The sequence below is a fragment of the Prionailurus bengalensis genome, chromosome A2, assembly GCF_016509475.1.
Source record: "Prionailurus bengalensis isolate Pbe53 chromosome A2, Fcat_Pben_1.1_paternal_pri, whole genome shotgun sequence".
In the NCBI taxonomy this organism is placed as follows: domain Eukaryota; kingdom Metazoa; phylum Chordata; class Mammalia; order Carnivora; family Felidae; genus Prionailurus; species Prionailurus bengalensis.
The window spans coordinates 56,945,812-56,958,760 of NC_057348.1; the positions used below are offsets into that span (position 1 = coordinate 56,945,812).

Consider the following 12,949-nt stretch of genomic DNA (forward strand, 5'->3'; position numbering starts at 1 on the left):
AACTTTTACATCTTCGCAAACGGACACCTAAATAGCTAAAGCCTATGCTTCCTTATGACAGGTATTTTTCATTACTAAGACGTGACTTAGTACACAAAGAAAAGTCCAAACTGTCAGCTTTTAGTCCTCCACATTCCCCTCTTTAATATGGCATTTTGCACTATATACATTAATGAAAATTTGAAACAAACAAAAAGAACTTTAGTCAAACTCCCCTTCCTCCTCCAGCTTTATTGGATAGTTTAAAATTACATTTCTATTTTCTAGGACTTCAGTTGCTTTTTCCATCTGACTTTTAAAAACTGATTACAGCAAATGAAACACAGTTGTCTAAGTGATATAGTATACAAAAATAACATCTTGATTTCTGTGAAAATGCATTTCTCTGCAATTCCTGAATAACTCCAAATTATGCTAACTCTGAGCTTAGATGTTTACTCTGGGTTTTAGATTTAGTCTTTGAAAAAAATGTGTTCTAAACCTTTGTCATCACCTTATGTATATCCAGCATCAACGCTGTGATGAAGTTGTTCCTGTTTAGGCCTTTATCCCGATCTTTCTTGCACAGCCATTAACACACGTTTGTCTTTTTATTTTGTTTACTCCCACTCAACTGTATGTTCTATGTAGGGCCTGATACAGATGTTACTTGATGTTATTTAATAGCTACTGAGGTCAGACAATCCAAGGCCATCATTATGCTAAAATTAAAGTTATTTATGGAAGCTCATAGATACTTCCAGAATTGTTTTTACCTCCTACATGGGAACATATCCAAGAAACCCAGAACGGGCTTACTGGTCTGACTCAACTCTTCCCATTCATCAATCCCTATTCACCAGTGGCGCGGAAAGGGGGTTCTTTAACAAAGCATTATACATAACACCTCTACCAAACTAAACATAAACTTTTTTTTTGTAGTTAAATGCAGAAAGTCGATTTTTTTCCACCCCTTTCCTCCTTTTACACGGCAAGTAAAGCTCACTGGCCTGGGAGTAGCCTCTATCTGCCAACCTTTGGCCAGTGAAGAGGATTCAGAGAAAATAATACAACCATCAATCAGAAAAAGGAGGGGCGACAAAGGAAAATAATTAAGCTGTGGCTTCAATCGTGCATTCCCGTGCAAGGTGCCCTGACTCGCCACAGCGGTAACAGTTGACTTCACTTGTCTTGCTGCAATTGATGGCTACATGACCAGTTTCACCACACCTACAAAAAAAATAAAAAGAAGAGAAAGAAATTAAGATAATTTTCACAATGTGTTCAGAAAATACAAAACCATAGTGAAGCAATAATTAACTGAACAAAAAGCAGTTAACAAGTGAAGGAACATATTTTTTCCCCTCAAAACAGTCTCATTAACCCCTAAACTAAGAGCAGAAAGGAGGAATTAGATAACAAAGTACTCAATCGTGCAGCCTAAGCCATTACATTAAAATTAAAAATTTTCACTGTAAGAGATCCACCAATATCAAAACCAACACAACAATAACACTGGGCAAAATGCTGTTACCTTTTTAAAAAAGTTTTTAGTAATCTCTACATCAAACATGGGGCTCAAACTCACAACCTCAAAATCAAGAGTCGCATGCTCCACTAACTGAGCCATCCAGGTGCCCCAAGATGTTGAACCTTTATACAAATTAATCCCTAAGATCTCACTGGTATGTACGTATCAAAACTTACCAAATTTTACACTTTAAATACGTACATCATATGTCACAACCACAAAGATTTCTGGTTGCAGGACAAAAGATTTGTGGATGGGGGTAGGGAGGTGCCTTAGTGGCTCAGTCAGTTAAGCATCCAACTTTGGCTTAGGCCATGATCTCTAGGTTTGGGATTTCAAGTCCACCATTGGGCTGTGTGTGAACAGTACGGACCCTGCTTGGGATTTCCTCTCTCCCTTCTCTCTGCGCCACCCCCACAAAAATAAACATTAAAAACAAAACAAAAACAGATCTGTGTATGCGAATTATAAATTTAGTTTTCTCCAATGTCTCTGAAAACACCAAATTACAGCATAACATTAATTTTTACATTAAAAATTCCCAACTTGTGTAAGTTGTCCAGCAGCCATAAGCCACAAATTATCATGGTAGAATAGTGACTAATGTACAGATAGGCTGCTGGTTATATATGCTTAAAACCATTATCATCTGGTCACAACCAACTTTCACTGAATGTACTGGTCCACAAGGTCCTTCCATTTATAGCTCACTTCTAAAATAATCTCTACAATGAGCTTTCCTTCAGTAACACCCTAACAACTTACCTATAGCACTTCACTTTGGTGCAGTCTTTTTGAATGTGTCCAAATTCTCCACAAGAATAGCACTTCTGCTCATCAGCATGGTCACAGTCACGAGCCAGATGGCCTGGTTTGCCACAGTTGTAGCAGCACTGCTCTCGCTCTCTCTTGGGCTCCTTGCAGTCCTTGGCAATGTGGCCACCTCTACCGCAGTTATAGCAGGCTTCAACAATAAGGAAAAGAAGCAGACCAAGACTATAAAACCTTTACATAACATTGCTGTTCTAAGCCATACAATACAAAATCTCAAAAGTAGCAAGTCCTTTCCAATGCTACGTGCAGTAGTAGTACATCCTCACCGCTCCAAGTTCTAGAAGGGTATGAAAAGGAAGTGTTAAATACTTACCATCCTCTTGAAGATCACAATCCTTGGCAAGATGACCAGACTCACCACAGCGATAACAGATGTCTGGAAGAGATGAGGAAACAAACTGGAAACCTATTTTGGGCAGAAACAAAAAGAATTTGACTAATTAGACCAGTCTTGATACTAAGAAACACTGAAGTACTTCAAAATTTTTTATTCGACAAAAATACCTCTATCCGAGGTAAAACCACCTCTGCCACGGCTTCTCATTCCACGACCACGGCCTCCACCAGTAGGGCATTCCCGGGCCCAATGACCAGATCGTCCACACTTGAAACACTCATTGCTGCTCATGGCTGCAGTTAGATCTTCAAAATATTAAAAACGACAATGTTAAACCACTTGGAATTACTTTAACTTTTACTGCCCTTTTAGTGTATTTTTGGATAATTATTCTAGGGGGGAAGAAGCCAGAATATACATTGGTTAGGAAAAACAGCCACACAACTATACACTTAGGCATTATACACCTATTATGAAATATATTAAAAGTGAAAAAAAATGTAAACATATTTTGATATAATTCTTGATCTTTAAAACCATTAGGATAATGCATATATTAATACAAATGTTAATTCAGTTATTGATGGGGGTGATGGAATTTTATAGAGTTAATATCAATGATTATCCATTATTAGAAATAACATCTACCTCATGCGAGGTCCAACTTAACAGACACATTTTCATGGTTACAAGCCAGTAAACTTTATTTTGGGCAACTGGAACTTATTTAATAGTCATAAAATCAGAAAAGCTCAAACCAATGGAGCTGTAGTATGGATTGAAAGTGAGGGGTAAAGAAAAACAATTTCTCTCTGTAACTTTAGTATCTAACACCCCGTTGTGCTGCAACACTTGCCTGCTGACTCTTTAGAGCAGGTATGTTAGAAGAAACGCAGGACATAAATTTTATCTCTAGAAGGTACAGTATGTTAAAAATATTAGAAAAACAACAAAAAGGCACACCAAAGTGCTAATAGCACCTAAAGCACTGGGACCACTTTTTTTCTCTTTTCTATTCTCTCCAAGTTTTCCCAGTTTTACATTTAAAACAACGCTACTTGGAATTTCACAATAGATTCCTTTATTGGGTACTACTTTTTTACAAAAAAGGGAAAAACTCCCACTAAAGCAAATGGATTTTATACTTCTTATGTAACAATCTAAAAATAAGCAAGGGCTATTCCTGGAATAGAATGGAAAAGAATGGAATGTTTCAGGACAAACTCCTCAGAAAGTAGTTAAAAAAAACCCAGCTCAAAACAATGTAATAACCTTTACATTTCCACATCTGAACATTTTTACCCTTATTTCCAGTGTCAAGCCATGGTATAAAAAGTTTTTTTTAACTACCCTCTCAAAGCCAACCGTTAAGGACCATGGTCTAGCAAAACATATTGCTTCAAGGGAACAAGACTGACTGGACAGTGGAATTACCCAAACCAACCACAGCACCGAATATCAAATGACAGCAAAACCGTAAAGCCTCCACCCATTCTTTAACTGGTTCATCACAAGTTATAGAGATAGTAACTAAAAATTAAGCTGAACTTCAGTTTCAAAAGTTTCCATTGTCAAATATTCAAAAGAATTCAATACTTATCCCAAGTCTCTGCAATCAGATTCAGGATAAGTTTTCAAAAGGGATCTTTCTATCAATTCTTGCCACTTGCCATATGAACACATTAACAAAAAAGGGCAGGGCAGGTGCGGAGCTGCATGGGATACTTAAGCATTAGTGGTTTCAGATGCATAATGTACATTTCTAGCCAGAAGAAAACAGCCACTGGAAAATCTGAGATTACATTTGCTTTCTTATACTGGTATTAGCCTTCAATATTATGTGAGGTCCTGGCTTCCAGAGAGAACAAAATAAGATAAAAAGATCACAGAAAAGAGCTGCTTAGGGTACCTCATCCTCCTCTCCATCCCCATTTCATTTTGGATCTTCTCCAGTTTACAGCCAGACCAATTTGAGCACATTTAACTACTGCTGTCGATGAATTCTTTGCACAGAAATTATCATGTTCTTTTACAACGTAAGTTAGGCAATATGAAAAGTCCTTAATAGGTTATCATTTAATATTTAAAGAAGACTGTTTTTACAGAAAATGACAATCCTATACATTCAACATGCTATATATTTCCAATGCTAATTAAAAAAAAAAATGATCGTTCCAGGTAATCTCCCCTTTAGACTACTACTTTAAAAGCGCCTTGTTTATTTCATAATAAAGTACAAAGGAAATGCATTATAATGAATCATCATGTGTTTATCAGTGGAATAAAGTCAACAGGTAAAAAATTTCAGGTTTACTTTTGGTATAGAAATATCGGTTTAAAAAACGACTCAAGATTTAATTTACACGTAGATTTTTCATGAACTGTTTCTCCGTTTTGCCTTCTCTCTCTTTTCATGGTACCCAGATCCTTAAGGAAAAAGAAATGATAGGAAAAGTACTTCTGGAAAGAAGACAATTAAAGTAACATTAAAAGATTAAACACTAAGCTCTACTTCCTCCTACCCTAATTCCTAATTGAAAGTTGGTTAAAATGTGATCATTGCTGTATGAACCACAAATTACTTAGGGAAAAAGGTATTTCTTCATTTAGACAGAAATTAAACTATTCCACAAAACAGATATGCAACTTTATACATGTAACTAATTTTAAATATTTGTTTTGCCATCAACAAATTTCAGTCTCACATAATTTTGTTCACTGGAGTAAATTAAGGCTTAATACTACATCTTAAAAGGTAAAAGAAACATTAACTTCATTAATATCCCAAAGACCATCATCAGTAGGCCACAGGCTTTTTTAAAGGTCTTCTCAGTGGGCTTAGGTACCGTGTGTGCAACCTGCCTCTTCTCCCTTCAGCCAAGCCAATTGTAGTCAATTAGCTGTTCTGTATTTTCACTAAGTCCCCTGTGATATATTTGTCTCTTCATTAACATTAAACCAACCCACTCCCACTACATTTTAGAGACCCGCCACTTATCCTAGGAGCAGGTCCCCATCCTAATATCCATCTTATATGCAAATGTATTGAGTTAAAAGTTCTTTAGAGAAAATTGAAAATCATGGCTCTGTGATTCTCACAGCCTATGACTGCTCTTGGCTGCAATTTTGCAGCACTGTTCTGCCTCCGCTCCCTCCACCTGTCACAACCTTTTCCAACCTTCAAGGGCCAGCTCAAATGCCAACTCTTATAAAAGAATCTGACCACATCTCCCAGCTTGGAACTCTCCTTCCTAGTTAAACCCAGGGTACTCTGTTAGGATCTGTCTGATGACACTACCATATTGCCTCTTACCTTGAGGGCAGAGACCAAGTACTTCACCTTTCAATCATCACAACACCCCATATAGTTATTCTTTTAGTAGCAGTTGTATTCAGTATTTTAACAGCTGGGGGGTGGGGGGGTGGGTGGGCAACTAATAGTCATTTGCTGAATGAAACAAACTGTTTCTTGTACAGACCCAACCCAATCTAACCAAGTACTAACAATAGAACACCTAAATTCTTGCTATCACGGGAATTATTGCACCATTAGAGTAACAATGTATTTTTAAATTATGTACTCATTAAGGATGAACTCTAAATTCAAGAATGCTTATTTCAGATTACCTAACAAAATCCTATTACTCCAAGAATTCAATCAACTAGACCTCAGTAATATTTTATGGAATGCTACAAAACGTATCTACAAATTTAAGATAAAAGACAAAATGCTTATTTTCGCTGTTGCCAGGCAGAAAGAGCGCATGTATTTTCCTCCTTTTGCTGCTAAAACTCATTGCTAGGTATCTCTACACCTATGTTATCTTCACATAGTAAAAAGACTTGGGGACCACAGGTAAGCCTGGGTTAACACCTTAACCCAGTTTAACCACCTGTTGTGTTACCTCAGAAATTTGATGTTATTAGGAAAAAATGGGAAAACTGATCAGTGATGAGGTGTTACCAGGTGCCCTGTGCTTAACAGATGTTCAATTTTAAAACACTTTTAAGGGTTTTAAGGGTTTAAGTCCTCTGTTTACATAGTTATTCCTTCCTTTCCACTCTTCCTCCAATTAAGTTAGATTGCTTACAGGTGGATTAGAACTCAGTGCAATGCCTACAGAGCAGACTTAGCATAGGGCAAACTGTGCTTATAATGAAGTTTTCCATCTCATAAAGTCTACTTCCTCAATGGAATGGAGAAGAGCAAAGAAAAATGGGTGAATGCCAAATGACTTCACATTCCCAACAACAGAAATGTTGTGTTTCCACTTTAATTTTTGTATATCTAATTTTCATGACACAAACCACACTTAAAGATGTGTAGGAGCACAGGTCATGCCAGGCAGCAGGAGGGATAATGCAGTCAAGATATCGTCTGAAAAGACTGAAAATTCACTGAAAGACCATATGTAACTAAGAGGTCTATTTTACACTCATCTAGGCTTAAATCTCACAATTGGTACCAAAACACCGTAATACTAACTTGTCTTCATCAATGTAATTGTTCCACATTTTTGATAATAAGAACAAAGCCAGTAAATGACTTAAATCTTAATACACAATTCAAGACTAACAATGTGAGTTGCAATGAATAAATTGCATTTAAATACATTTAAATAGGTAGTGACAGCTAAGTGGGGGGGGGGGGGTGACAAGGTATGATGGGGACCTGGCCATCCTGTTTTATACTGCTTTCCTAATATACCTGTATATATTCACATTTTCGGCATCTCTAGTTATTTCCCTCAAATGTAGGATTATCCCTGACTCATCCATGTAACCCTAACTGCATCCAGACCATAGGGGAGCTTTTGTCCCCCTGAATATACTCATTCATCACTACTCTCTAATAAAGTGGTTCAGTGTTCCAACATGGTACTGCAACATTTCAGGCTGTTTTAAGACAAATAAAAAACTCAGAATGGAAGGAAGTTACATTGTGTATAGTTACCTGCATTCCGGCCAGAATAATGGAGACCAGAGTGCAACAGTGGGAGTGTCTGGGTTCTCATCCTGGTTTCTGCTCTGATTACCCACAAAGGGTTTGGAGGTTTTAATAGCTAGGTATCTACTGCGGCTCAAAGCTTAATAAACATAGTATCTACAATCCTTACAAGTTATGGAAGTTATGCATTCTTGTTCCCATTTTACTGATAGGGAAGCTCAAGAACTGAGACCACATAAAACATGTCAATTTTAATACAAAAAGTATTTGTATTCTGTATTCTTATCTCTTTAGATAAATCGAAACTAGAACCGATAGCTTTTTAAAAATACACAGCCATACACAACCATACACAAATTTATTCACAGCATACCATCACACAGCTTTCCTGAATTTTAAGCCAAGACATATTTTCTCAAACCTCTTTGTAGAACTTAAAAAGTGTCACTACAGATCCAAAGACTGACCACCTGATTTCCCTAGTTAATACCCTCATTTGTAATTATGGAGCCACTCCAGGTGATCACTATATTACATTCTCATACTACTGATTAATAGATTCTACTTACAACTTGCATTTTGGTTGCCACAAGCTCTCACTTTATTATTCCAGCAGTTTTTTACAACATAAAAATGGTGCACAGTTTACTGGAATTCTCAGTAGCATGCCCTTACTGCAGCAGCATCTGACACTGCCAGAATAGGAGTTCTATTAAGTGAGACAGTAAGGAAAGAGCATTCTCCACATAGCAGGCCAGGATGCCTTGGCATCAGTCTTCTGGCTCTCCACTTACTGTCAGGAGGCTAGGAAGAGGAAAGAAGCCAACAATTTTTTAAAACTCTCACTCCTGCAAAAAAAAAAAAAAAAAAAAAAAGGCAAACTCTCTCTTGTGGTCAAGTGCTTAGCCAACAGACCAATCGTTCCAATTAGTCAAACTGTGGTTCCATTGCTTTTAAGCACCAATTTGGTAACTTCCCATGTAGGATGTAGGTACCAGGTATTTTTATTAGATTTTAAAAGAACAGTAAAAATAATCCAAACATATAACCATTCACAAAACCCACTTATAATACCGTAAAGAAGACATCACTCTGCCTGTTCCAGTTGTTCAAATGCTAGTGTAATAAATGCCCTTTGACCTTCCATTGATTTGGCTCAAAATATTTTAGAGACTCCACATTTGTTTGAAATCATTACCTCTCATTATCAAACATGAAAATGTGGACCTTTGGGTTGCTAAGACTCATCCAAGTTTTCTAATGTGACATATGCAGATAAGTACACAAACATACGGATAGCTTTAAAAAAAAAAAACACACCACTGCCAAGAGTTGCAATTTGGAGAAACTTTCAAGTCCTTAATTCAGCCCTTGGGACTCTAATAAATGATTCCTTTTATATTCCAGTGCAAGAGAGCTCCTTGTAGACAAGAATCAGGCTCAACAACCTAAACAGAGTACACACCTAAGTACGTGGCATTTGCAGGTGTGATTAAGCCATGATCAGAGCAATTTTTAAGGAAGTATTTGAAAATGACTGCTTTGCAGAGGGGGAAAAAAAGCCTAAGAGGTGGGAATGTCATCTCCTGCATCTTTTAAAAACCCTCAAAACCTTACATGCAATCAGCGCTTGAGCAACAGAGTAACAAAGTTGCTATCTTAAGGTAACTCTTCCATGCAGAAATTAACTGGTTATGTTTCTCTCAAAAAACTGAGTCAAACGACAGGAAAGAAGGAAAGCCTTTTTAAAAAAAAACTTGTATGAGGAGGCTGTAAATTAATCCCTGTTTACCTTAAAAGAAAAAAGCAACCCAGATTCTTCTTACACTTTCTGTCTTTCTGAATGACTGAAACACACTATCCCAAGTCACAAATGACTACTGAGCAATATTTTCTTTTTCTAAGGTAGCTCCCCAATACCAGATGCAGTCACTTCCTTTGGAAGTGCCCTGTGACTGGGGCCATGTGGTTAACATGTGGCAACAAGCATAATGCTTACCCATAATAAAATCAACACCCAAACCCAAATGTGGGCAATTATGTCGTTCTAAAATAGGTTTTCACATTTGGAATATCTAGATGGGGGCTGGCTCATTAACTTTCACGTCTCGTTTTTAGATTAAATTATATTCGTTTAATGAATCCAAGAAATGATGGGTGTTTCGTTGATTCATGGAAAGCGAAACCTAGCTGCCTCTTTTCGAATTGCCATGCAAGACAAGTAATTTAGCCTTTGAACGACGATAAAAATTCAAGAATCGGGAAGCTATCAAGTATAGACAGTAAGAATTTCAAACATTCTCAGACCTTCTGGCAGGGTATCCCCTCACTCTAACCGCAAGCGCGTCTTCAATGACCCTTTTCTAAGCCCATCAGAACACTTGGCACATGGCCCGCCAGGCCCACTACCCCAGCACATGGCCTGCATAAATACCCAACCCCCCCGCTCCCCATCTGCACTAGGGTCTTTTCCCCACCACAACCACCTTCCAATAAGTTCCCGCCAAATCGACCCTCCTTCCCGCATTCCACGACCCTTCAAGTCTCAGGGCCTCAGTCCCAAGGGCGCACGGGCCTGGGCCTCCTCTGCTTTAAGGCTGCGGCCTGGGGTGCGGCCTTGGCCGCAGAAGAGGCCCCGACGCGCAACGGCCCGGCTTCCCAAGACGGAAGGAAGGGCGGAAGGGTCGTCCGACTGCGGCAGGCCGGAAACCTGAACCTGAAGCAGCGGTGGCAGCCGAGTTTCCCGCCTGACGCAGCAGCAGAGCAGGCCAGAGTGTGGCCGCCATCTCCGCCTCACCGCTCCCTACCCTCTCCGTCCGCCTCGGCCAAGGCCCTCACCGTGGCTCCCCCAAGCCCAGGCCCCACTCCAGGCCCTCACCTTCGGCGTCTGAGCTGGCCCGCAGCGGCGGAGACTCGGACGCAGGCCCGGAGAAGTCGGCTCGCAAGGTAGCGGCTGTTTATTTTCAGGGTCCTTGCCTGCGCCACACGCGGGTCTGCACACGGCCCCACACACGCCGCTGCGCACGGCTCTCCTCCGCCTCGCCCACGCGGCCAATCAGCGCGCGGAGCTCCGCGATCCAATCAGAGTCGCCCAGAGGAGGGCCGCCCAGCTTGAGCGCGGCGCGGGGCGGGGCGGGCTTCTACCTCGGCGCGCCGCGGTCTTTCCCGCCGTGCTCCGCGCGCGGCCTTTCCCGCCTGGAGCCTCAGCCCCCGACCGTTCTTGGGCTCTTCCCGCTAAATTCCAGGCCCCTCGCGACCCCGTCCCGGCCTTGGTGATCTTTCGCGGCAGCCGGCGACGAGGGATGCCAGGGGGCGGGTCTGAGTGAAATGGCTGTGATTAACGTGGGGTCGGGGAAAATTCCGGTCCCTTTGGGGGCTCAGAAAAAAGCGTCTGCCGCTAGGCCTTTGGATCGTTCTGGCTTTGGGAGCCAGGACCCATTTCCTAATACACACGTCTCAGTTTGGGAAGAGCCCTGGTTGCTAAGTGACGGAAGTTTCTGTGGCTGAAGGTCACAGGCCCTGAGGTTTGTTCTGGTTTTTGTGTGAGCCTCGGCAGAGCCTGGAACGCCTTGCTGTGTTCACCTCTAACATCTACCGCCACCACCAACCCCCAAACATCCCTTTCTCCCAGAAAAGTACCTGGTGAGGGTGTGAAGATGGCGAAGGGATGGCACCGAGACCTCTTTGCCTCACAACACACCTAGTGACTGTTCAGCACACTGATGAGTGACATTCCCTGCGACTTAAGGGGTAACACGGAGTGCCAGGAGAGCCATCTGGCCTGGGCTATCATGTTCAGGAATGGCCTTCAGTTGAGATTTGGTATCTTCTCCAAAGAAAGATTGGCTATGTAGTCAGATACTTTTCCAGGATGCAAACAATTTAAATTGCTGAATATGAACTAAAATGTTAGAGAATTTTGTGTACCATTTTGGAAGGGCTTCTGTTACAAACAGGAAAAAAAAACAAGCGTCCCCAGCCTCTCGAGCTCTAAAAGCCCTGAAGCGACTATAGTCTCCTACTGAGCTTAATATGCTTCTCAAGGTTGGTGTGCAGCCCATGTTGTTGGCTGGTATAGCCCAGAAATTTTCTTTCCTTTAATGACCATCTTCTTTGAAATTAACTGTACAGATCTATTGAGATGTTAAAACTGATGAATGGTCCTTGTGTGTAGCATTAGTGGGTACATGTGGGTAGCTACAAAGACTGGAACTGTTCTTTGCCCTTAGTTTCATCTCACTGAATCCTCCCGGTCCCCAGGCTGTATGGCTTCTGAAATCATGTTTATGAGGAGGCAAAGCAGTGAAGAGCACAGGTGTTGAGAATCAGGCATTAAACCTGGTTTCAAATCACTAGTGCTGACTCGATCATTGTAGCGCATTTAGCAGATTGTACGCAACATAGTGCTCAATAAAGGGTAGCAATTATCAAAGAGTGAGTGAACTATCTCAAGGACCAATGATTTTTAAGCTGTTTTTAACCAAGACGATTAAAGTAAAAATATTTCAAAATTCAGTAGGGGATGGTCCCATTTCCAGTAAGATTGAATTGCCCAGCAGTTTCTGTATTGAGTTTTAATACCAGTTACCATAATAAAACAGTGTTTTGTGCTTCTGTGGTTTTATTACCAAGAAGCTTAACACAGCTTTATAGATTTCCCCTGATTAATCTTTATAATATCTTGAGGTAAGTACTAGTGTGGTAATTGCAGACACTTAAGTAGTGATTTCCTAAGCCCCAGCAGTGAGTCAGTACAATGCAAGAGGCTATATGGAGGAAGTCCACCCTGGGTGCATCCGCATCATGCCAGGAAGATTAGTTAAATTGTCATAGTAACCATGAATTCATATTTTTGACTTGATTTTTGTTTATCATCCCAACCACAATGCTACATAAAATGTTTGATATTTATTATAGACCCAGGGACAGAATGTTCCTAATGTTAAAAGAAAAATGAGGGTGGGTGTGAAACAGATAGTGAACATATGATCTTCTGTAGGTTTCAAAAGACTTAAGTGGAAGGAATGGAAGCATAATATGGTCTTTGTTGCTAGGCTCTAGGAGTAGTAACAGGTAATGGCTCTTCTCCACCCGACATCCAGCTTTCTGTAGTGACTATTATTATTAACAAAGCCAGACTGATCATGAGGCATTCTGTCTCCAGAGGTCTATGATGAAATTTAACTACAGTAGTTTGTGTTGTCTGGTTACCCTTGGGTACACCTATTTCACTAGAGATGTTTGAAAATAAGAAAGGAAAAAGGCAGCCCACTCAGAAGATAAACTGCCAACCATATATGAAGAAAGAGTCTCCTATTAC

General features: G+C 40.3%; 1 protein-coding gene across 6 annotated transcripts in view; it reads right to left on the reverse strand.

The window, feature by feature from the left end:
* Positions 1-211: 211 nt before the first annotated feature.
* LOC122487570 (CCHC-type zinc finger nucleic acid binding protein) overlaps positions 212-12,949 on the reverse strand; it is a 72,147-nt gene continuing 59,409 nt past the window's right edge. The window contains exons 1-5 of one of the 6 annotated variants that reach the window (XM_043588254.1): positions 10,508-10,718; positions 2,849-2,986; positions 2,658-2,750; positions 2,276-2,474; positions 212-1,209 (exon numbers count right to left, since the gene is read on the reverse strand). In XM_043588254.1, the coding sequence (XP_043444189.1) occupies positions 1,092-1,209; positions 2,276-2,474; positions 2,658-2,750; positions 2,849-2,972 (534 nt within the window). In that variant the 5' untranslated portion in view covers positions 2,973-2,986; positions 10,508-10,718 and the 3' untranslated portion in view covers positions 212-1,091. Of the gene's footprint in view, positions 1,210-2,275; positions 2,478-2,657; positions 2,751-2,848; positions 2,987-10,507; positions 10,719-12,949 lie in introns of those variants that run through there. The other 5 variants (XM_043588257.1, XM_043588256.1, XM_043588253.1 and 2 more) reach the window with 5 other exon arrangements.